At 38.7% G+C, this 24,241-nt stretch overlaps 1 protein-coding gene and 1 pseudogene across 2 annotated transcripts; both read left to right on the forward strand.

The window, feature by feature from the left end:
* The first annotated feature begins 137 nt into the window (after nt 1-137).
* Nucleotides 138-7,783, forward strand: LOC103715417 (peroxisome biogenesis protein 12-like; annotated as a pseudogene). The gene is made up of 9 exons (XR_016400058.1): nt 138-408; nt 860-1,230; nt 1,272-1,555; nt 1,602-1,906; nt 3,032-3,105; nt 3,308-3,394; nt 5,350-5,436; nt 7,067-7,204; nt 7,297-7,783. The product of XR_016400058.1 is annotated as a peroxisome biogenesis protein 12-like (transcript).
* A 2,287-nt stretch (nt 7,784-10,070) lies between these two features.
* LOC103715416 (eukaryotic translation initiation factor-like) lies at nt 10,071-24,120 on the forward strand. Its single transcript, XM_008803026.6, has 5 exons — nt 10,071-10,388; nt 15,916-16,084; nt 16,288-16,413; nt 23,588-23,653; nt 23,891-24,120. The coding sequence occupies exons 1-5, from the start codon at nt 10,189-10,191 to the stop codon at nt 23,939-23,941; spliced, it is 612 nt and encodes a 203-aa protein (XP_008801248.3). The 5' UTR covers nt 10,071-10,188; the 3' UTR covers nt 23,942-24,120.
* Nucleotides 24,121-24,241: the final 121 nt, after the last annotated feature.

The raw sequence follows: 24,241 nt of genomic DNA on the forward strand, positions 1-24,241 counted from the left end.
CTAACGGCTAAAGCCCATTACAGTAATAGGGTGGGGCCCGAAATCATGTCTTCCATTAACTGCCGACACGTGGCATAAACGGTTCCCATCTCCAAAAAGTGGGTCAAAAGGAAAGGAAAGGAAAAGAAAAGAAAAAAAAGAAACGAGGGGAAAAGAAAAGAAACAACGGTCCGGGCAATATGGAAGAAGAACGCCACAAATTAGAAATCGTCCTCCTTCCCGCCTCTCTCTCTCTATCTGGATTCGAAGAAAGAAGCGAAACCCTTACCCTAATCTTTGGTCGCGGAGGAGGAGGAGGAGATGCTGTTCCAGGTGGGAGGGCAGGGGACGCGGCCGACCTTCTTCGAGATGGCTGCCGCGCAACAGCTCCCTGCCAGCCTCAGGGCCGCCCTCACCTACTCCCTCGGGGTAATCCCCACCCCCCTTCTTTCCCTTTTCTTCGATTCCGGTTCTCTCCTTTTTGTTCCAATTGACGCTAGGGTTTTGTAAATATCATCCTTCTCTGTCGATCAATTTAGACTTCGGTCTCCTCTTGATTGCCGACTGTGTCTGGCGGTGTTTCAACTGGAAATCACTGAAAGGAGGAACTTTTTCCCTTCAAGAATTCTGTTATTGCAAATAATATTATGGTTCTGGGTCGTTGCTATATAGTTCTCGCTCAAATATTTCTCTTATGAAAGGGACTGATACGATATAAATTACTCTCTTGGAGAGGCAAAATTAGAGGAAAATGATGTTATCTAGATTAATTTTGTTTTCTTTATCGACCTCATAATTATCATTATCTTTACTGCTTCGAATCAGATTGAAAAATAGATTTCTGTGACCGAATTTGATTAAGAAGATTTCAGTAAGACAGGTCAATGTTTCATACCCCGATTTCAGATTGAAAGTAGACCTCCCTGCATTCAACGGTAATCTTCACATTGAGGGATTTTTGGATTGGTTGGCCGAAGTAGAGAAATTTTTCGATTATATGGAGATCCCAGATCAGAAAAAGGTGAAGTTGGTTGCATACAAGTTGAAGGGTGGAGCCTCTGCATGGTGGGAACAACTACAGCACAATCGCCTGCGACAACGAAAGATGCAGATTTCCACCGGGTGCAAGATGAGGCAGCACCTGCGGGGTCGTTTCCTTCCGCCTAACTATGAGCAGGCGCTCTACCATCAGTACCAGAATTGCCGACAGGGCCCCCGGACGGTGACTGAATACATTGATGAATTCAACCATTGAGACCATCTCAATGCCCGCAACAACCTGTCGGAAACAGAAAATCAGCAAGTGGCAAGGTACATCGGTGGATTGAAGCCGGCAATCCGAGATCAGGTGGATTTACATCTGGTGTGGAGTTTATCGGAAGCCACAAGTTTGGCCTTAAAGCTCGAGGCACAGGCAACACGGAGGGTGACCTAGCCCATGAGTCGGATAGTTTCCTCAGACTCCCCATGGCAAAGCAGAAGGCCGTTGATGTCGCCGCTACTTCAGGACAATCACCACCAACATCCATGACCAGAGGAAATGAAAATTTCAGCAAGCAGTCGGCAACCCCGAAAGGTAACAGGAATCCCTATGAAAAGCCAATGCCTATAAAATGTTACAGGTGTCAGGAGGTTGAGCATCGGTCTAACGAATGTCCGAAGAGGCGACCAGTCAACGTGGTCGAAGCTGCGGAAGAAGGGGTGCCTTTTTGAGGAGGAAGAACAAGAGGAAGCGCCGACTGACGTCGACAACATCGTGGTGACGATGCCAGATCAGGAGCCTCTAGCTTCTTTTGTGGTTCAGCGTATCCTGTTTGTCCCGAAGAGTGAAGAAGAGTCGCTACGCCACAACATCTTCAAGACCCGTTGTACCGTTAACAAAACTGTGTGTAATGTGATTATTGACAGCGGCAGCAGCGAGAATATTGTCTCTTCCGCATTTGTTCGTGCGATCGGATTGAAAACAGAGAGGCATCCAACTCCCTACAAGATTGGTTGGATTAAAAAAGGTGCGGAAACGAGAGTGGACAAGATTTGCAGAGTGCCACTATTAATCAGGCGATACTACAAGGACGACGTTTTTTGTGATGTAGTGGACATGGACGCATGCCATATTCTACTTGGGCGTCCATGGCAGCATGATACGGATGTTACATACAGAGGTCGAGATAATAGTTATTTATTTCATTGGCAGGGTAAGAAAATCTTACTAGTGCCCGGAAATGAAAGCACTACCGCTAAAGCTTCTAAAGTGGAGGGGAAGTCTTTTCTCATTGTGTCAGAGGAGAAAGATGAACTGATCGAGAAGCAGCTATATCCAAACGTTAACTCGAGGACGAGTTGTTTTCAAGTGGAGGGGACTGATGCAGGACAGAAAATCAGTAGCGTTGAAGACGGAAGCGTTAGAGGAGAAGACGTTGATCCAGGGGGATGAGCATCATTAAAACCTAGCCGTGGAGCCATGATTAGGAGTTCTTTTTGTTTTAGAATTATGATTTGGTTGAATCAAGTGTTGAGTCTTTGTGTATTGCTTAATTAAGTTTGTTTTGGGTTTGGATTAAAGTTGGGATTAGGAGTCTTGTTGGTTTGGGTTTAGCTTTCTTTGAGTCTATTTTGATTAGGATTTGATTAGGGATTTAGGGTGTGTCGTGAGTCATATAAAAGAGGGGAAAGGAGCCGCCGTCCTCCTTCCTTCATTGTTTTTTTTTTCCTGTGAATGAAAAGGATTGCAAAGCTCTGTTTTTGAGCCAAAGAACTCCCCTGTTTCCCTTTGATTGGTTGCTTGAAATCAGCCACGGAACAGAGGAAATTGTTAACCCACGCTTCCCGCATCATATAATCTCTTCGGTCCGTCTTTTTTTTCCCCTTAGGCGGAAGATGTTGGTTCTTGCATCTTGTTCATAATTTCAATACATACTAATCTCATAAGAATAAAATGTTACTAGATCTTGCGGAGCATGAAGATCAATGTCTTTTAAGATTGGAGCATTTTGCCTTATCTAGTTATCTCAAGCTTTTTTTTGTTTTTCTTAAAAAATGAATGTCAAGGTAGATGGATTCCTCTTCCAGAATTTCAAGGATCAGAAGTCATGAACTTGAAAGCTGAGGGGCCCTCCGTGGTTGAAGGTATGTCATACCTATATTCAAAATTATATGAATACAATCAGTTCTTTGGAACAATATTGCATGAGATCAATATACTATCTGTTTCGAAAATATATGGATGTAGTCAGTTATATTTAATAGTGGTGTTTGAGATCAATATACTGTTGTGATCTTTTCCCCTATAGATATAAGACTTGTTATGTGGCATTTCTGATCTGTGCAGGCTGTTCAGAGAGTTCTGCTTAGCTGTATATACACAACACTGGATTATGCACAAACTGGTCTAATTGCTGCAGTTTTCTTTTTCAAGGTTAGTAGACTTTACCAGCTTTTGAAATTCTAGATGCAGTTTGCATGAATGCATTTTACTTCACCCAAAATTTACGCACATCCTTTTCTTGTTCTAGCAATTTTGGAAATTTTTCTATAATCGGCCTGTAGGTGCTTTATCTCTTATCATGCAATGATTTTGTTCCAGAATTTCGAGCATCCTTTGATTAAATATTATATTCGAGTATTTTATGCGCTATTCAAATTTCTTTTGTTCTTTTGATTTTTGAAAAAATAGTTGGGCATTCTGCATTAATAGCCATTCACATTTTCATATTTGAAAAGATGACCAATTTCATTTTTTTCAGGATTTGCTGTTTTTCCATTTCTTTGACCTAATTGCCTCTGTTCCGATTTGCGTAAACAATGTTCATCCTATTATCAAATTTTGCACTCTCAAATACGTGCATCAGTTAGTAAAGCGTGCACCCTTAAGGTGTATGTATTGATCCACTTTTGGTGTTTATAAATGAAAGCAAGGTATGCCATACTGGCCTGAACCGAGTGGTACGGACCGTACCGTATTGGTTTGGTATCGGTACCTGGTACGGGTGGCGTACCGACACTCGTGCACAAAAAAATTCTGTATCGTGCCATACTGACATTGTGCTAGTGTGGCACCGATACGGGGTCTGGTACCGAGACGACGAATCTTGAATGAAAGTGAGCACCGGTTAGTCCAAATGTATTTATCACGTATATAATGCACCAGGTTGTCTAAAGTGTGTGTACCATGGATTATATACCTGTTTTTCAATGTGCACCGGATAATTTAAATATGTGCAACTAGTCCTTTTAGATGTGAACAACTTGTTAAACATACTCAGTCTAACTGTGTGCACTAGTTTGTCTAAATGCGTGCGCTGCATAATATTTGCACAAGTCTTGTTTTCTATGCATCATATAGTGTGGGGCTAGGGGCAATTTTGGGCAGAAAAATCTAAAATGGCCTATGATGCAATCTTCAAATCTGAAAAAATTGAGTGGCCTTTTATGCAAAATACCCAAAATATTATGGTGGCTGGCTGGCAGCATCTGAAAGCAAAATTTTTGTAATGGAAGCAAGCTACTTTCTGTGGGTTTTCAAATATTTATATCATTCTCAGCATTTTTTATCGCCATTAATTTCTGGAGTTTGTTTGCTTATTCAGATAAGCATTGCACTGAATACTGATGAAGTATTTGCCATTTACATTATCATAAATGATCTTGTATACTGTCCACTTTTATCAGCTTCAATATTTAGACAAAATGGATCCTTTCCTGCGGTTAATTTATTCATATCCATGCAGTATTCTTTGTTACTATTTGATGTCAGCCTTGCATGCAGAAAGATGCATTCTGAAACAAAAATAATTGTTTTGAAGCTCATTTGACTTAGCCATGTAGTGGAGTTCATCGGACACCCTCTGTATGAGATGCCTTTTCATGTCTGAAATGTGATGCTTTGTTCTTTTTCTTTTTGCCTTCAAGTTGCAACTGCTACTTTTGTGTCTTTTCCTTCGATGCAGTTGTTTCATGTACAGTGTATGATTGATCTGCTCACCTTTGCATGTTCATAATATTGAAGACACATCCAGTTCGTTAACTTATGATATATGAAACTTTGGTCCCAACATGGTTTAATAAAGGTTTATAAATGCACCTTTTTAATTGTCATTTCTCTTCCCACTTCCCCTACTTTCTGTTTGGGATGCATGTCTTCCTGAAGATTTACGTGGATTTAGGTATTGATTAATGGGTGAACTTTATTCTAGCTCCATCTACTTAATGTTAAAAAGTAATAGAAAGGCTGCAGGATGTTTATACCTGTTCTCAAATAAGTATCTACCTGGAAATTATGGCTGTACGTTCTCTAATTTTCTTCTTCTTCCTGTACCATACTTTTTTATTCTTCTACATACAAAATTCCCCTTTGGTGGTTATCTCATGCAGATGATGGAGTGGTGGTACCAATCTGCTGAAGAAAGAATGTCAGCACCAACTGTGTATCCCCCACCTCCTCCTCCACCTCCCCCAAAGGTGAGCTGGTCTTTCATCCTACATGGCAATCTTGAACTTTTCTCCCAAAATGGTAAAGCATTTTTGTTGACTATTGTATAATGTTATCCTCACTCTCTTGACTTCTTTGCTTGCTGTTCTGGGTATCTTTGCTACGTAATTAATATATCCATGACATGCATATCCTTGTATCATCCAACATGTCCGATATAGATCCATAATGGTATGCCGTACCGGTCCGGACTGGGACCGGTACCGGATCAGCGTGGAATCCGGTACCGGTAGTTTATTGTTGAAGAACCGGTACGGGACCGATACGGGACCGGTTCGGACCGGTATGGAACCGGTACGCCACCGGTATGGACCGGTTTTGTACCGGTCCGGGCCGCCACCGGTACACCGACCGGTACCGGTACGGCGGGCCTTGATCCATATAGTGATATTAGGATATATGCATGATATTTGTTGACTATGGAGACATGCATATATAGATATAAGTCTGTACCTACCTTGCTCTGGTCTTGGTTCTCATTGTTAAACACCCTACTGGATCATTTCAGTTCTAAGTAAAGGGGTCAGTTAACTTGATCTAACCCAAACTGAACCAATCTATATTTATAATGTTACATGTATAATGTTTGTCATAGTTTTTTTTTATAATGTAAGATATGTTATCTCATTGTTTATTGTATTATAGACTTACAGTTTTTGCTCATTTTCTCATTTCCTTTGATAAATTTTTTTTTTTTTGGTGCCATGTTATTTTCAAGTCTTTTATGTTTTTAGGGGTAGTTGTTATATGGTGTTGTGAAATAAATTTTTGTTGGTTTATGTTGCTCACTTACTTCTCAATGGATTTCCTTTGATAAAATCAATGCTTCATTTTGCTGATTTTCTAATAATTTTTTTGGCACCATGGGAACCTGTGGATTTTGGTTGGGTTGGTTCAGTTTTGTTCCAAAATTTGACCAGTTCAGTTTGGTTCCAGTAATCGGAAACCAATTGGGATTGCTTCTTTTTTTTGGCACCATGGGAACCTGTGGATTTTGGTTGGGTTGGTTCAGTTTTGTTCCAAAATTTGACCAGTTCAGTTTGGTTCCAGTAATCGGAAACCAATTGGGATTGCTTCTTTTCCCAGAACCTGTAACCTTGACCGCCTGAACCATGTGCATCCCTAATGTAAAAGTAGTGTCTGTGTCAGACTATATCACGTGCTGTTGTTTATCAAAAACCTTCAAGTAGATGCACCTAAAATCTTGTTTAAAGCTTCTCTGTTCTGGTTTAAATGGTGATCGTCATTATTCTGATTATTAAATTGGCAAGGAAATTGGAATAGAGTATCTGAGTAGATTGGCTTGGAAGTTTTTTTGCCACCAGATTATTTATTCACATTGGCAAACTAAACAGTGCGAAGGAATTCTCAAACCTAGATTCTTCATTACCATAGCCCTATTAAGTAATATTCTGATGATGTAATATCCTAATGATGTAATTAGGTAACCATAATCTCCCAAACTCTGGTACATTTTTTATAGATTTGACAATGATTTCCAGATCTTTTTTCTTGAGCTGAAATGATCTCCAGATAGAAGGCTGGAATATGGAGCTGCTTTCTCATTCATGATTTTTGTTTGCTATTGCTTAACCACAGGTTGCTGAAGATGGAATTCCATTGCCACTGGACAGAACTTTGTGCGCGCTTTGCTCCCAGAAACGGGTTAATCCGTCGGTTATTGCCGTTTCTGGCTTTGTTTTCTGCTATGCTTGCATATTTAAGTATGTGTCACAGGCAAGTCCTCAGACTTTTAACAATTCTGTCATGAGATGGAATACCTTTTACCATGCATCCTGATGGTCTAAGCTTGGCTTTTGAAATGACAGTACAAACGGTGCCCTGTCACATTAATGCCTGCAACAGTCGAGCATATTAGGAGACTCTTCCACGATTTATAGTTTAATTAACTGAAGCTTTCCAGAACTGCAGGGAAGATCTGGTCAGATACGCACCTGAAATCCAGGGAAAAAAATACTGTTCCTTCGCTGGACAAATAGTGGGAGGTTCTCCAGTTTGTACCTAGCATGGGTGCCATCGAAAGAATTGAACACGTATTTGTCCAGTGCTGTAATGAGGAGCAGGTTTTGAGAGAAGTTAAATTAATTGTTTGTTTACAAGCTATAGAATTATTTTCTTTATTAGGAGAGCTTGGTGAAAACTCTGCCATCCATGAAGAACTTTCTTGGTTCCTTCTGGGTCTCACAGGGCTCTTCTTGTAACTGGGATCCAATTTTCAAATGGTTGAGTTGATAGGCCTCTGTACATAAAAGACTGTTGATTATGATCTGTATCACCAAAGATGGTGTTGAATGAGCAGCATTTTTCCGCATGCCGAAATGGTTAGACATGCGACTGTTTGTATACTTTGTTGTATGCTGGGATGACGGGGTTAACTAAAGATTCTTGTTAACTGGTTGATACGCGGTCTGTCAATGCTGAAAGAGTTCAGAATTGGCCAAGGTAGAACAATGGTTTGATGCAATCTAGAAAGCACGTATGATGCTATGGTGCTAAGCTTGAAAAGCATCAAGATGCGAACGAACTTGCTGCCGTCAGGGGAAAAAAGTTTAATAGTTTGCAAGGATCTGGTAATTTTATTGAGGGTGGAAGATCTTTTCCTTGGACAACATATTGTTCAAACTTTGTTCATGCGATACAGGTGCTAATGATCATTTAAACTTTCTATAATCGCAGTCTAATTATCGAGATTATTCTATATTGTATATGCAGTACTATTTAGAAAAAAATGTTTTCAAGTCAGTATGTGGAAGTATGCCGACAGGATGGCTGCCCAGGATGGTTGGGTGATTGGGTCATCTTATGGAAATGAGTGTTACACTATATTCATTAACTCTAGTAGCATGTCGGGTTTGTGCTGGATGGAGACGAGTTCAGTTATGATGATAGATGCTTCGGTTTTGTGGGGTTGGACATGGGCCAATTAGGGGAAGTAAAATTTGGTTAGCTAAATAATTTCCTAGATAATTGAGCAATTAGTAGATTAAAACGAACACAAGAATACTGATGCGGGCATGGGATTTTTTTTCTGTACTGATCGATGCTGGCTCGGTGGTGCCCTAATTGTCAAGAAATTACATCTATATAGCATACATTATGTTGCCCTTTTTTTTTAAAGGATCCTAATGATGTTGTGCTTATTTCAATATATTGGTACAAAAAACAAGCGATTGTGATTAGCAGCATGCATGGCAATGTGGTGCATTAGAATATAATTCCTCCTTCTAGAATCGGCCAGTAAAATATTGTTATAGCTAGTAAAATATGGCATATATTTTAAAATAAAATACAACCTGATGGGGGGCAAAATGGATCGTACAGCCAACAATAAAAAGGGTACCCAATTTCGGCCCAATAGGCACCAACACCGACCAGAGGTGTCCTCGGTCCGGCCCAGAATCAACCCGACCTCAGGCTCCCCTGAAAGCTCCTTCAATCTTAGATATTCATCGACTCGTCCGATTAAGTTCGGGGCGCCTCCTGTATTCGCCGACTCGCCCGATTAAGTTTGGGGCGCCTCTTGTATTCGTCAACTCGCTCCGATCGAGTTCGGGATGCCCTCTCCAGTAATACGCCCCGACCCTTAAGCTCGGGGCGCTCCACTGAGCATACCTTGGAACCCGGGATGCTAGGCTAGCCTCAGCACCCGACTAGCCGACCTCGCCAAATACTTAATGCGACCTTTCGACGAGCTTGGCCTCACCAACGGCCGCATCCATGTGCATGCCTTCGCCCTCCTACGTGGTCATACCTTGCGACGCCACCACGACATGCTACTTCGGCCATACCCTGCCGCGGTTGTCAACGCCTTACCATTTCCAAGAACGAACTCTACCGCGCGCCACAATCAAGCTCTGGCTGCACGCCACTCCCACTCATAATGGGGACGGGCCATACCCTGCCACGGGTGTTAATGCCTTACCGTTTCCAAGAACGGACTCTACGGTGCGCCACAATCAAGCTCTGACTGTGCGCCACTCCTACTCATGATGAGAATAGGTCATACCTCCGCCACCTAAGCGCTCCTATTGGGACTATAAAGGACCCCAACAGGTAACGCCTAAGAGATTTTTGGCTGGACCAATTGAGTTCCATACTAACTTGATTGTCGGAGGGCCCTCACCGGAAACACCGGTGAGGTTTTGTGTAGGTATACCGCTGACTGCAGGAGGTGGCTCTCATCCTCTTCCTCCACATTCCGACGGCTCCTCCGACTCCTCCAGCGTGGTCACCCTCGGGCCATATTTGAACCACAACACAGCCAAGTCCTGTCTTGGAGGTATATGGCAGTATGAAGTTGGCTGGGCCGAATTACCTCTATCAAATGCACGTAAATATTATTGTATAATTAAATTCGAATTAAGGATGTTCAAATTTTGTCATATATTTATCTGGTCAGGTGACGTAGAGTAATACGAGTTACAGGAGCCTAGAAAAGAGAAATATCTCGGCAGATAATTATAAGCATTGCACGGTGGATATTCTCGGATACATCTACATCAGTTTATACCGGCTGATACATCGGTGGGCGACGGCCCGTTACCGATAAAAGAATCGAGGCCGATATCTCGTTCGTTCCATCTATAAAACCTATTTTATTTAGCTGCGGCGCCTCCTCTTTCTCTAGCCGACCGACCCGATTTCTTCTCTTTGTGCTCTCTCCAGAGAAGAGGAGGAGGAGGCGGAGGAATCGAAGAGGGATGGCGGCGGAAGTGGAGGCGGCGGAGGAAGTGGTGGCAGCGAGCGGTGGGGAGGGCGAGGGAGGGCAGAAGGTGCCGCATCGGCTGGAGCGGAAGTGGACGTTCTGGTTCGACAACCAGTCCAAACCCAAGCAGGGCGCCGCCTGGGGAACCTCCCTCCGAAAGGTCTACACCTTCGACACCGTCGAGGAATTCTGGTGGTCGGTCTCTCTATCTCTTGTTCGAATCCATCCGTCTTTCTCTCGCTTTCTCTAGTTTTAGATCTCTTCTCCGTTTCAAATTTTGATGCCAAGAATCCTTTGTTTCTTTTTTTTTTTCTCGATCTTGATTGGTCTCGATGCGATGCTTCTGGGGGTTCCTATGCGATCCGTGTCCCAGATTTCTTGGTGGGAAATCCATGTGATATTTTCTCGATCTTTTCCTTTTTATCTTTTTTTGATATTAGACGAAGAAGAAGAAGTAAAGAGTTATCTTGGTTGCTTCACTAGATGATGCTTCTTGATTTTAGGTTTTCTTTAAATTTTTGAATTTTTGGAGGAACAGCGTGTGATTTTCGTAGGATTTGTTATGATCTTTTTCTTTCTTTTCTTGGTACATTCGATTGGTCATGCTATAGTGCGATGCTTCTTGTTTGACTTGATATTATCTGCGAGATTTTTCTTTATGTAAATTCATATAATTTGTGCTAATTTTGTTTTATTTAATTTTTTTTGACCTAATTACAAATCTATGAATTCCGATATTGATTTTTGTTACTTTGTATTGATTGCTTACAATGCAGTGATTCCTGTACTCAACGTATTGGTGTCTGATATATATATATATATATATATATATATATTTGGGTGGAAAGTTACAATCTTGGTTTTTGTTTTCTATTTTTAAGAAGGAATAAAGTGTTATCTTGGTAGGGTATTAGTTACATCTGGATGTGCTACGAATTTAGATATTTGTAATTTTACGTTGTTTTTCGAATCACATGCAATGATGTTCTACACTGGGTGCGTGTCTGCATAGTGAGATTCATATAATCCCTTTAAACATCACAGTTATTGAGTTTTCTTCCCTTAACATCTTATATTCTCCTCATCTTTTTACATATTTGAGCATTCTGCTTTTAACAACGAAAGACCTCGTAAGTCTGGCTTGAGAGTCCTCTATGATTGGCATCATTTGATTACAATGCAACATATTCTTTTAGCTTATTTGTTAGTTTTTCATTTTGTATGAGAAACTATTTGAACCATTTCAGTGGAACAGCAGTTTGAGTAGATCCAAGTCTATTCTTGTAATAGAGCTAATTTTATGTATAATGCTATGTCATTCCTCTGAAGATAGCTCAAACATTGTGTCATCAAATTACCTTGATCGGTGTTCCTACTTTTGTTTCAAAAGACTTAATTGAGGATTATCTCACATCGAGCCTTAAGGTGTGTCTCTTTGAAAAATCGCCGAGGCTCGTAGGTGATCCTTTACAAGAACAATGTTATCAAGCTAAGAGGTCCATGTATGGTGCACATATCTTAGTTACACTTTTTAACATTGCGCTGTTGTGTGGAGACATGTTGGAAATATTGGCATGCTAAGATAAGACAATAATGCTAGGCATTATTCTTTATGTATGTTTGGCATATGGGATACATTATGTACTAAAATTGACTGCAAGTTCACTCATATCATCCTTGTATTCGACCTTATCTATTCCCATATTGGTTTTCTTGAATTCTAAACATTCTAGAAATATCAATAAGGCATGCACCTTATGATTTGAGGTTTTTGACTTGCCTATTTCAATCCTAAACACCTTCCCTTGTGCCATTGGCTTTTTGAAAAAAGATTCCTATTTCCATATTAATGAGGTTCATGTTCATTTGTTTTACTGATTTCTCATCCTATTCTTGTACTGCAATTTCTTCATACCGGTATACTTAACAATGTCTTTGACAACATCCAAATTAGAGTTCATCATTTAACATCTAATTATGATGGGGCCTTGACTTTGGTAAGAGATTAAATTATCTTGTATTTTGTTGTGCCAATTAAGGGCTGGCACAGTCATCATACTGTTCTGACATTTAGCAAGCATCAGGGCCGGCCCGAGCCTTAGGCGACCGAGGCGGTCGCCTAAGGCCCCGGGCCAATGGAAGGCCCCCGGGAGGTGTATAGAGAGAGAGAGAGAGAGAGGGAGGGAGGGAGGGAGGGAGGGAAGTTTCTTGGGTCTGACCGTGACCAAAAGGAAGCAAAGGCCCCATATAAAACAGGAATAGGGGCTGGCTACGAGTCTTCCCCCTTGATGGAAGGGAGGTGGAGAGTTTCCTGGCCAGCAGAGGGGAAATTTAGGAAGTTGGGGACGGTAGTTTTGTTTTGGATGGAGAGAGAGAGAGAGAGAGAGGAGGGATTTGGTTGGCTTGATACACGCCTGAAGCCACTCTTATCTTTCATCCCTTCTCTTGTTTGGTTTTGGTCTTGGTTTTCCTTCCCTCACATTACTCCTGATCCAGCTGGGCCATCAGGAAGAAAGGGGGATTGGAAATGGACTTCTTGGAGGGTGGAGATTCTTTTAATTTTCTCCTCTCGGTTTCTTCTCCCCTCTTGGGTGGTAGATAGAGAAGGAGGGAGGGGGTTGAATGGCTGCTGTGCTGTGATGCTGCGGTTGCTGCTTGGGTACTCACTTGAAGGGGAGATGGTGGGATGGGACTTTTATTAATTAGATGGAGTCAATTTCCCATAATGCCCCTACTTTCTCTTATAGAGAAGCTCCTTTCTGGACAAATTCTTTTCTTTACCTTGACCATGAAGTGCCATGGGATGACCTTTTCCTATTCTGCTCTTGCTTGACATGATAAACAATATTGCAAGCATTATCTCAGTGATTTAATCAGTTTCATGGCCCTTCTTTTAGGATAATTACTTTTCTGCACTTCCATTCAAAAATAATATTAAATTAAAAAGGTTTCTTGCCTATCTTTGTTAGATTCATGTATCTTTGTTGAAATAGTGTACTTGATAGCTATCCATTTTCATATCATTTTTTTAAATATTTTATATTTATTAAAAAAATTATTATTAAAAAAAAAGGCCTCATTCATTGGATTCGCCTTAGGCCCCCAAATGTATTGGGCCGCCCCTGGCAAGCACTACCATAGAAAATATGTGATACCGTAAAATGACTTGCAATTGGCATGTTTATTCATTTTTTATTTTTTTTTGGTAATGTAGGCTGTTTGTCAGAAGCTTCATATTAATGTTTACACATGGTTCAATTGTATAAATTTGGTTAATAACAAGTATGCAGAAATCTAACTCCATAATTCGTAGTCGTGCTAATTATCAATCTAGTGATGCATTGCATAGTTTTGAGTACTTTGCTGTAGAAAATAATGTTACATGATTATTTTTACATAATAAAAGCATAGAAAATCTTAAAATCATGATAAAAAATATAGGTGACATGCAACATATCGACAACATGTTGAAATATCTTACTCACCTAGCTGGTAAGACAAGAAGCTCATATAACAACAGTTGTGGGAAGCTTATAAAGTCCGCCACTATTTCTGGTTCTGACCCTTTGGTCTGATTTAGAATGATAATTTTCTGTTATAATCTTGTCTGGTCGCTACAAACATAGACAGAGAAGGAGAGAATAGTTTCAGACAACCTAGAATAGAAATAAGGTTGTTTAGGATGGTCAGCTACAAGTTTAAAACAAAAAAAAGAAGTAAAGAAAAACATTGTACTGGTGCCTATTAAATTGATATGATATGCATCAATACAAGTTGGCATCAATAATTCATACGTATACAATGTTACTGAGCTGATAACATGCTAGCATGGCACTCATCGTGGATTTAATGTGATACAATCACTTAAATCATGTTTAAGGAGTAGAAGTTTCATGTCTCTTTTGATCACATACTTTCTACTCACTAAGGACATGTTGTTGTTGCTTCTTGCAAACATAAAATTCTATAATCAACAATGATACCATAATAATGTATAATATGTAGAATGCAACATACTGTTGTCAATGTTGCATGGAGTACATGAAGCAAGAATTGGATTCAAAACACACCATTTGACTCTACAAGAGGAAGAAAGAGGTGTTACAGGGACGTGGAAAAAGTAGTTATGTATATGTATGCACACACTATATATAGTGAAGGGATTTCAATATACAAATTTCTCATCCAAAACTCCAAAAGTAGTTCAAAGATATAAAGAACATGACATTTTGCAAGGTCTAATGCCTATTTCCGTGACCTATCTTAGAGAAGTAAAGCCCAATTTTGATATTATTATTAGTTGATGGAACTCATTGTTGAAAGTCTCCAATTTCTTATCAATGTCTAAAAATTGTAATCGAAGAACTCGATAAGCATCGAAGTATTGGATGCTATTCGATTCACCAATACATGTTTGATGCAGATTCTATGAATTGTACAGTATTTGTCCAGGTAAAATTGATCACGATACAATATTATGAACAAATAACTAACATTGTGTATAAGCTAGCAAGCTTTTGCTCAGACTAATCAAACATAATTGATTTTAAAATAACAAAAACACCTTAAGAGACCGACTTGGATGTGACACCCTCTCACAACTGAGGTGTATGTTGTCACCCTCCAGCTTGTGTTTTTCTTCATCCATATTTGAGATATTGTTTCTGTTTTGGTGATTTGTTTTTTTCAGTGTGCCCAAAGCATTGGTTTTGAAGTACCACTAGTTTGGCTTGTAGAGAAATTTCAATGAGTGTGGCATTATTGATTTGGATGTTTTGATTGATGACTATATCTCAGCAGACTAGTCTTCTTATATAATTGATCATGACATGGTAGTCTTGAAATGCTTTAACTGTTTAAGGGCACTTACCTTACACTCTTGTAGGTTGCTGACATTCTTGTTATTTATCATAATCACAATTGTCAAATTTAGTTTGACATCCCAATGCATTTGCAAGTTTTATTTGCCTGTCTATCTTCAAAGCAACATAGTATCTAAATTGGGCCTTCATACTAATATGCATCACTGGAGAGTGGATAGATCAAGTGAGCTTTTTAAACTGAGAATATTTTATTATTCAACTATGTAGATCATTACTGATTTCATGTGTTGGCATGGCCAGCATTTACTTTCTTACCTAGTCATGCTAGCATCTTAGCCCAGAGGTTATTGAAGGTTCTACAGATGGATGAAAGTTAAACATGTCGTGCAGGTTGTGAGAGGATTTGGAAAACTTGCATTGACGACTAAACTACCATAATTGTTTAGTGCTATCACTTGTTTTTTATTTTAGACTGGCAATGGAGAAATGAACTCAGTGTCACGTTTAGCTTTTTGTTTGATATAAATGTTTATTGGAAACATTTTTGGATTCTGTAAACTGTGGTGGTATGGTTGGATTTAGTCAGCAACTCTTTAAAAATTGCTATTTGCTAGTCCAAAGACAAGGTACCAGCCTCTGGAAAGAATTAACATCCAGCCACCAGAAAATTACACCTGAAAAGTTGCTGAAAGAGTGCCATTTATCCAACAAATAACACCTAGCTTTGTTAAATTCATTTATCGTGTAGTGGAACTTATATTATATCTTGTTGGTGTGTATCAGTCTCCCCTTCTTGAATTTGCTTGAAAACCTGCTTATACTCCATATAGTCCAGTGACTCCATTCTTTGTATAACATTGATATCTAGTTGATGTGTGTTTGTCTTTTTTCTTTCTTAGCTTGTATGATCAGATATTTCGTCCCAGCAAGTTGCCAGCAAATGCTGATTTCCATTGTTTCAAAACCGGGATAGAACCCAAGTGGGAAGATCCTGAATGTGCAAATGGGGGCAAGTGGTCTGTAACATGTGGGAGAAAGGGCACTCTTGACAACATGTGGTTAGACACGGTAAGGCCTTGTTTTTTATTCCCCTTTTTTATAATGGTTTCTTCTGTTTCATATGGGCACTATCTAGGTATCAAACTATGTTCACTGACCTTGCAATTAATGGCTATACCCTTTTGTAATTTACTGGCTTTTAATCTTTATGGTTTTCACACACTCCTTTTTTTCCAACTGATTCATGGTGCACGAATAATGTATTCATGCAGTTGATGGCTTTAATTGGAGAGCAGTTTGATGAGAGTGAGGAAATCTGTGGTGTTGTAGCTAGTGTGCGCCAGAGGCAGGACAAGCTTGCACTATGGACTAAGACAGCAACCAATGAAGCTGTTCAGGTTCTTATTTTCTTTATTTAATCGGCTTAGGAAGTTTAATGGGCTTCAATTAATAATATTCTATCATTACATTGCATCTTTTCTGCAAAATGTGAAACACCTAATCTGTGCTCTAGCTTTTGGATATTGTTCTGTTGAACATAACATTTTGTGTTATATTCTGTAAATTATGAATTATGACTGTTATTATAAGCCCAGGTATTGAAGATGTAATGTATAAGATTGTTTATAGTTTTTTTTATTTTTTGCTCTTCTTTTATTTGAACCTCAGCACTTCATATTGATGCTTTTTACATGTTTAGTTTTAAGGTCTCTTTTTTTAAAAGAGAGAAGTACTGTGCTGATGTTGGGCAAGGGAGTGTGGAATGAGGATCCATAAAGCCAAGACCAAATAGATGGGACAATGCTGGATGGTTATGGTTATTGGCAAGGAAGAATGGGGTGAGTCATTGATGCATCTATGTGGTCTTAGTGGTCTTTTGTGATGATTTTGAGATCAACATGCATGACAAATTAGAGTATATAAAAGTGTCTATATCAGACCTCGTAGATTGAGATGGTTTAGAGTATCGATGATTGCTACTTAGATTGGGTAGAGCAACATGTGGAATGACAACGAATCATAGAAGGCTTGATTTTTTCTCTTAGGGGATGTTGAAGTGCAGAAGATTTAGCTTTCTTATGTAAACAACCTAGTTGATCTTTAAAAATTTTATTGGAGTTTGGTATTAAGATGTTGACTATAGAGGGGAATTGACTAAGTAACATCCGGCAAGAAAACAACGGTTGAGTAATATGCAATAGAAAGGGAAAAGACTTAAAGTTTAAAAATATGGCTGATGGTAATGGTAATGGTAATCAAATTAATGTGACTGATGTAGGACAAAGAAGAATGGTAGAAGTTTGCTAACGATCAGGGGATTACTTTGCTTGCACCTTCACAGAGAAAGAAGTTGTATTTGCCCCTGAAATATTGATAAAAAAGATGTCTATACTTATAAATGAACATTAAGAGCATGGAGTTTGATATCCCCTTTTAGCCTCATGGAAAAGATGTTCGTTCAAATGACTCCTTTTTATTTGAACTTGAGTAAATGAGAGAGAGTAATGAGACTCACTTGGTTTGCTGGCTTGCTCAATATTATCATTGGACTTCTTTAAAGGATAAGGTGAATTTTAGAAGTTTGCTTGCATCTATTCAATGTGTTTTTATTTATTTAAGCTCCACTTTTAATTCTAGCAGTCGATGAATGCGATAATCCCCATCTGGTGGAGTGTTGCCTATTTTTATTTTTTGTAGGGTTGACCTAAGAAAGGTATTTGAGTGTTGATCGGGGTTTTCTTTGGTATTTTTAGCTAGAATGAAATTTTTAACAAAGATGAATTGACTGGACAAGCCATAAATTGATCTTTTTAGCAAGGTTTTAGTATATTTCAATGGTCTGATTAACTCTTGTCGTAAATGTTCATAGCATACTTTACCTATGGAAAACAAAGAAATGCGATATAACCTTGTTTGCATTGTGTTGAAATCTTAGGCTTCTGCAGTTGCAGTATTAAGCTGAAAAGTGTTTAATATGTTCAGATTTTAAAAGAAAAGAAGAGAATATTTCCACCTGTGTAATTGAGAGAGTTTATAAGAAAGATGGAGCGCTCAAGAAATAAAAAAAGCTGTACGAGGGAGCTTAAAATTGGGAGGGAAGACAGGGCTTTACCAAGGTTTGAAACTAAGCTCAGTCCAAGGTGACATGCAATGGTTTTGCACAAGGTTTTTAAAAAACCTTTTCAGAAAAGGCGATAAACCTTTTCTGCATAAAGGTTTTTAAAATGTCAGAAAAATATGGAAAAGGCGATAAGTGAGAAAAACGTTTAAGTTTATTTTTGTTTGAAAAAAATATAGATTCTTTTATGGTAATTCTTGAACATGATCTAACATATAAAAGGTGTGAAAAAGTTTTGAAGCTCAATTTTGATGTCAGTGAAAATTTGATGCCAAGGGTGTGATGTGTGTTAGGGTCCATTGAAAACTATTAACTGTTACTGAGTCAACTATAAACTAGCTTGTAAACTTCAATTCTTGCTATTGATAACCAAATTAACATAAAAGATCAACTTTCTGGATTAATTTTGAACATATTAGTAGCAAGGTTTATGTTAGAATGTTACCCTTGTAAACTTCTACTTCAAAAGTTAGTCTTCCAAACCTTATTTTGAGATCACACTGGTCGTGGTTGTTATAAAATTGCATGTCATATAATGAGGCATAGTTCATCTGAGTATTGGAAGAATCTTCTTGAGGAGACTCTGATAATTTTTACTAGCTCTTGCTCTAGCCTCCACAATGGACTACCTGGCTAACCGTCTGTAATTTTAGATTGAAATGCATGTATTAATGTGGCTCAACCTTTTCAACTCTATAAAGGGATTCCTGGAATAATTTCAGGCCTCTGACACTGGATGTCCTGCTGATAAGCTTACAGAATTTTATCCTCTAATAGCACTTTGTCACACATATGTAGTTATCAGGTTTCATCAAAAATATGGCTCACCTACCACCTCTTCAGTTCAGTTCATGGTAATTTTTGAGATGGCAATTACTTATCTTATGCATGAGAACTAAGAAGACAACATTTGCGCTTCTTTATAATGAAGATGAGTTGGGAAATGAAGGCAGATAGCAGGAGGTGAGGATAGTTGTAGCAAATGGGCAGCACAATTTAGGTCTGTGCTATTGCCAAATATTTTTTGATGGCTGTGAAAGATGGAGGGTGCAAGGCAAGAAGGGAAGGTCTAAGTGGTAGGGAATCAATTGCTACCATCCCCTATAGGCAGCTAGGGAAGGTTGAGGTGATTGGTTGAAGGTCTTGTAATCAAAGCTGTCCAATCCACTTTCAGTGAATGATACACACTTTGTAATTTAGGGTGATTAGAGGTGACTAATGCATAGATTTTGAAACGTGAAGTTGGTTGATGTGTAGAATGGAGCAATTAGATGTTGTCAATGCAAAGTTCTTGGCACTTGAAAGTTCCAGTGCAAAAACAGTGGTGATTACAGTCAGATGCATAGTTCAGGATGATTGGAGGTGAGTGATGCAACAGTCATGGCACTGGAGATAATTGGCACATACTTTGGTAATTAGTTCTGCTAATGTGCTGACAAAAACTGTGACACCTCTGTGGGCAGTTTGGATCTTTGTGTTTTTTAGAAAAAAATTCTATTTTTTAAAAAAAATTGGGTTTGAAATCCTTTGATATTTATTCTTGATTTTTGTTGCTGTAATATGCTGCAGAAAGAAGAAAGTTTGCTTTACTTTTATTCATCTTATCTTCAATAGTACCAACATACTAGTGTTACTACTGTTGCCATACTAGCAACATCATCTTGTTAACAATAATCTTTAGTGCTCGTATACTTGTGCTCTTTAAGTTTATATAAAACAAGAATAATGTAAACTAAGTTTATATTGAAGTATTATATTTTAAGTAGAAGTCATGCATTAATTGTTTTTGAAGTATCTTTCAATCATTTGATATAAATAATTTATTGAGAAAGATGCAAGTTTTAATCAATAACTGAAATGTATGTGAATGTATAAATCATTTATTCAATGTTTTAAAATATCCGCCATCTGGGCGGTCGTCTAATCACCAAGGCTATGGAGGGTCAATCACCTAGAGTCTCCTAGGTTATTTGACAACTATGGTTGGATTCTCTAGCTTAGTTAGCTGTGGCCTAACTTTTCTATTTGATTTGTAAGGCTTTCCATTGTATAGAGAGCACGGTCACTAGCAAGGGTCTAAAACTGGTCTGAGTTCGGTTTCTACAGTTTGCTCAAATTTTCAAAGTCTGCTAAAAAGAATTAGGAAAAATCCACAAAAGAGAAAAATGGAAGCAAAATAAAGAAGCCAAGAAAAGTTATTACTGGGCATTGTAGAGAGTTTTGTGTGATTAGGTTCTTTGTGTAGTTTTGTTAGTTCTTAGCTGAAACCTGTTTATATAGGTAGGCCATAGTATATTGATATATTATAGAACAGACATATACATTACTTATTGAGTTTCAACTATTCAAAAATTCTGTCTTTTCTTCATCATTTGTCAGTACAACCAATGAGCTTGTTGAATTTATGCTTTTCCTACTCATAGTTTGAGGTTAGATGACTATCGAATAATGCAAGTATTAAGGAAAAATAAATCTATTTTATGAAAAAACAAGTTGTTATTTGTTGTGAATGATGGTGTCTTGTAGTTTGTTTGTTCACATTAGCTTTTATAAATTAATGTAATGGGACTTCTCTAAAAGCTTCAGCCCATCCCATGTTACATTGGGGTTCGATGTATCCAGTGTGTCAGATCCTTTCAAAATCTCAAAATTGCTTTCTTGTGGAGCCATTTCCAAGTATCATATCCGTTTTTATCATATGGAGGTACTTTAGGTAAATGGAAGGGGAAGATATCCTAGTGCCATCAGGGTGTCGAAGTCCCCAAGGACGAAGGCCTATGCAGAGGCCCTGATAGGCATTAGACTGAAATTCCATCTACAAGTTTGGGAATGGAGCCCTTGTTGTTAACTGTTTACATAGATTTGTTTGAAAATATTGTTGGTTTTAGTTGAGATTGATTGTAAGTGGGGGACTTGTTTTATTCGAACTTGGGGGTTATTTAGAGTTGTAAGTGGTGTGTCATGCAGCTCATGTTATGGGTGTGTGCCAGCCCATTTGTCCGGATGTTCCATTCAAAAATTGACTTGTTTTATCTGAACTTGGGGGCTATTTAAAGTTTTGTAAGTGATGCGACATGCAACTCAAGTTATAGGTGTGTGCCAGCCCATTTCTTCGAATGCCTACAACTTAAATTGTACAATAGGTTGAGTTGTTTATTGGGTTGTAACTTGAGGTTGTCTTGAGATAGTTTGACTCATGGTCAAAATGGCTTTAGGTCGAGTTGCAGCCACTCGAATAGGTATGTTAATAGAAAAAAAGGAAGAAGAAGAAAAAGGAAAGAAAGAAAGGAAGGGAGAAGAAAAAGAAAGGAAGAAAGGAAAGAAAGAAGAAGAAAATGAAAGAAAGGAAAGAAGGAAAAAGGGAAAGAAAGAAGGAAAAAGGGAAAGGAAAAAAGGGTAAGGGGTTTGAACTACTCTGAACTGAGTGAAACTAGTTGGTTTTGCTCAGTTCAGACCAGTTCGGGCCTCTTTTTAAGCTGAATCAGTGAACCATCTCGGTAACCTGCTGCTGATTTGGGTTGGTATGCCTGCTAGGCATGGGATGGTTTGACCAACTTTGGTACAAGAGTCCACTAGGAGTCAGAGAGCATGTAATAATTATCTCTTGTATATCTCTTTATTATAATCACATCAATCCAAGAGAGGCTGTACCAACTCGAAACGGGCGGTTCAGGCTGTAACGACCCTAATCGGATGGTTCAGGCTGAACCAATCAAGAATTGGAATGGCTTAGGTGGTGGAGTTGGTTCAGCCTTGTTCAGTCTTTTAAAAGTCCCCAAGGCCCTTGTTCGGTCTTTTAAACGTTCTCAAGACCATGTTCAGAATTTTAAAGGCTCCCAAGTCCCGTCACACATCTCGAACTCCTCCCCAACCCACCCATTGAAACCTTAGAAGAAGGTCTTCTCTCCCTCTCCAGTTCTCCCTCTTCGGTTCTCCCTCTCCAACTCCCCCCCCTCTCTCTCCCCCCTTGAAGTCCTACACAGTCCCTTGTCTTCACTGCTTGGTTGCTGCCATTGGCATAGTGGACGCCACGAACAGGAAAGGTGGCCTCTCGTCCTTTGTTGCTTGGCTGGGTGGGTGGTGCCGAGGCTCCGGAGGTGCTTCGAACTTGGATGGAAGGTGCTTTCTCTCCCTCCCTCTTTCTGTTTCGGTATGTCCCAGTACGGAATGGTATGGATCCATACGGTACCGCACCAGTGGCCGACGGCTATGAGCCTCGGTATCAGTTCAACGGACCTTGCATCAATGGCTTTGGTCATTCTTGGAAATATTTACTGTCATCATTATTATAATGCTGCAATCATAGCAACACTTTCTTCTTCTATGTTTTTATGTTATCAAATTGTGTATAAAGCAAAGTTTTGCTCCTTAGTTCCTATCAAGCAATTGATTAGTTATAGCGACTTGTTCTTACAGTAAATATCTTACAAAATCATGACCTTTGGGATTCATCAAAATCCATTGGATTTACCTATAGGTCAACCATTACTAAGGATTGGAGGATTAAAATGTCAACCTGCTAAGACTTTATTAACAAAATTCTAGTTCATTTTTCAAGATCTTTTCTTGCAGTAAATGTATTACAAAAATCATGATCTCGTGATTCTTCATCAAAATCCTGAGATTTGACTATACATCAACAATCACCAAGGATTAGGGGGCTTAAAGCCATTTTGTTTTTCAAGTGCGAAAACTATGTATTACAAAATCATGATCCTGTGGTGGATTCCTCACCTATATGTAACAATTACCGCGAGCTGCTGTTGATGTTGTCGTTGTTCTGGTAGAATTGTTATTATTTCTACCACTACATTACTATTACGATTACTGGTGAGGATGCTGTTGATCAAATTATCAAGCATTGCTAGTTCTTTTGGTGCATGTTCCTTATGCTGACAGCTATGTGAAGCATTCTTTTAATGCAATTTTTCTGAAGTTTCAACATTTGATTCAGTGCTTAACTAATACAACCTTTCATATTCTTCATAGATTGTGTTCTCCAAGTTTGAACAATAATAAAAAATCTTGAGGATATTTTTAGTTTTCAGAGAATGAAACACGTTAAACTGGTTTACCAATTGGGAAGTGATAATTTGCATAATCATCATTGCCAAAGTGTGAATTCCCATGAGTTCTTATTCCATGTTTGCTCACTCAAATTGATGCAAGTGGATTTACATCGTCGTATTCTGTTGTTAGTTGTCCTTGTGGTTTCTTGCTTTGTCCTTGTGGTTTCTTGCTTTAGGTAAGCAAGAAAAATACAGGGAAAAAGGATGAGATTTTTTTTTCACAATGAGATTTTGTGATTGTTTTTCAAACATATAAATGAATGTGTTTTATTGATTCTCTTGTTTAAAAACTTTTGGTATTACTATTCTTACTGAAGCATATAGCTCTCTTTGAAATTGTACCATTTAGTTTTTCGGTAAATTTACTCTCTTGATACCATGCAGATGAGCATTGGGAAGAAATGGAAGGAAATCATTGACTGCAATGATAAGATTGTATACAGCTTCCACGTATGTCTCAGAACCTAGAAATTTATGCATCATTCATAATATTGGGGAATATTGTTCATGTTCGATTCATCGATGCCAGCTAGTCAATGTATTTCTTTTCTTTTCATCATTTTATTCATAAAATATCTCAAAATGAGCTGAAAATATGATTAAGTTTCTATAACCATTGTCATTGTTTGATTCTGGTTAGCATGTTTCAGATCCTATGTTACATTCTCGGTTCTTGGCTTTTTACAGGACGACTCAAGAAGAGAAAAATCAAGCAGAGGTGGTCGGTACAGTGTGTGATTGCTGCAGATGACTTATCAACTCCCATTTTTTGGGAGTTATGCAGGTACTTACTCTTTCGAGAGAGGGGTTTGAATCCTACTGAAGAACAACCTGTTTTCTGTATCCGGATATTGTATGTGCTATGGATCCCAAACAAAAGTCGTCTACAACTTTATGATATTTCTAGTTTTGACTTACCTGTATTTCCATTTATTTTCTTCTGGCAGTTCTGGATTAACTAGTGGAATTAGGGACATATCTAAAATGTGCAGATTGCACGTTGATTAGCGTCGGAGTAGCACTCAAGAGTCCATTAGT

The sequence above is a fragment of the Phoenix dactylifera genome, chromosome 3 (assembly GCF_051530095.1).
Source record: "Phoenix dactylifera cultivar Ajwa chromosome 3, Ajwa_hap1_PhDact_Kaust_v1.1, whole genome shotgun sequence".
NCBI classification, from domain to species: Eukaryota; Viridiplantae; Streptophyta; class Magnoliopsida; order Arecales; family Arecaceae; genus Phoenix; species Phoenix dactylifera.

Coding starts and splice junctions, on each gene's coding strand:
- LOC103715416 (XM_008803026.6), top strand. CDS start 10,189: ATGGCGGCGGAAGTGGAGGCGGCGGAGGAAGTGGTGGCAGCGAGCGGT. Junction 10,389..15,915: donor ACCGTCGAGGAATTCTGGTG/GTCGGTCTCTCT, acceptor TTTCTTTCTTAG/CTTGTATGATCAGATATTTC. Junction 16,085..16,287: donor ACAACATGTGGTTAGACACG/GTAAGGCCTTGT, acceptor GTATTCATGCAG/TTGATGGCTTTAATTGGAGA.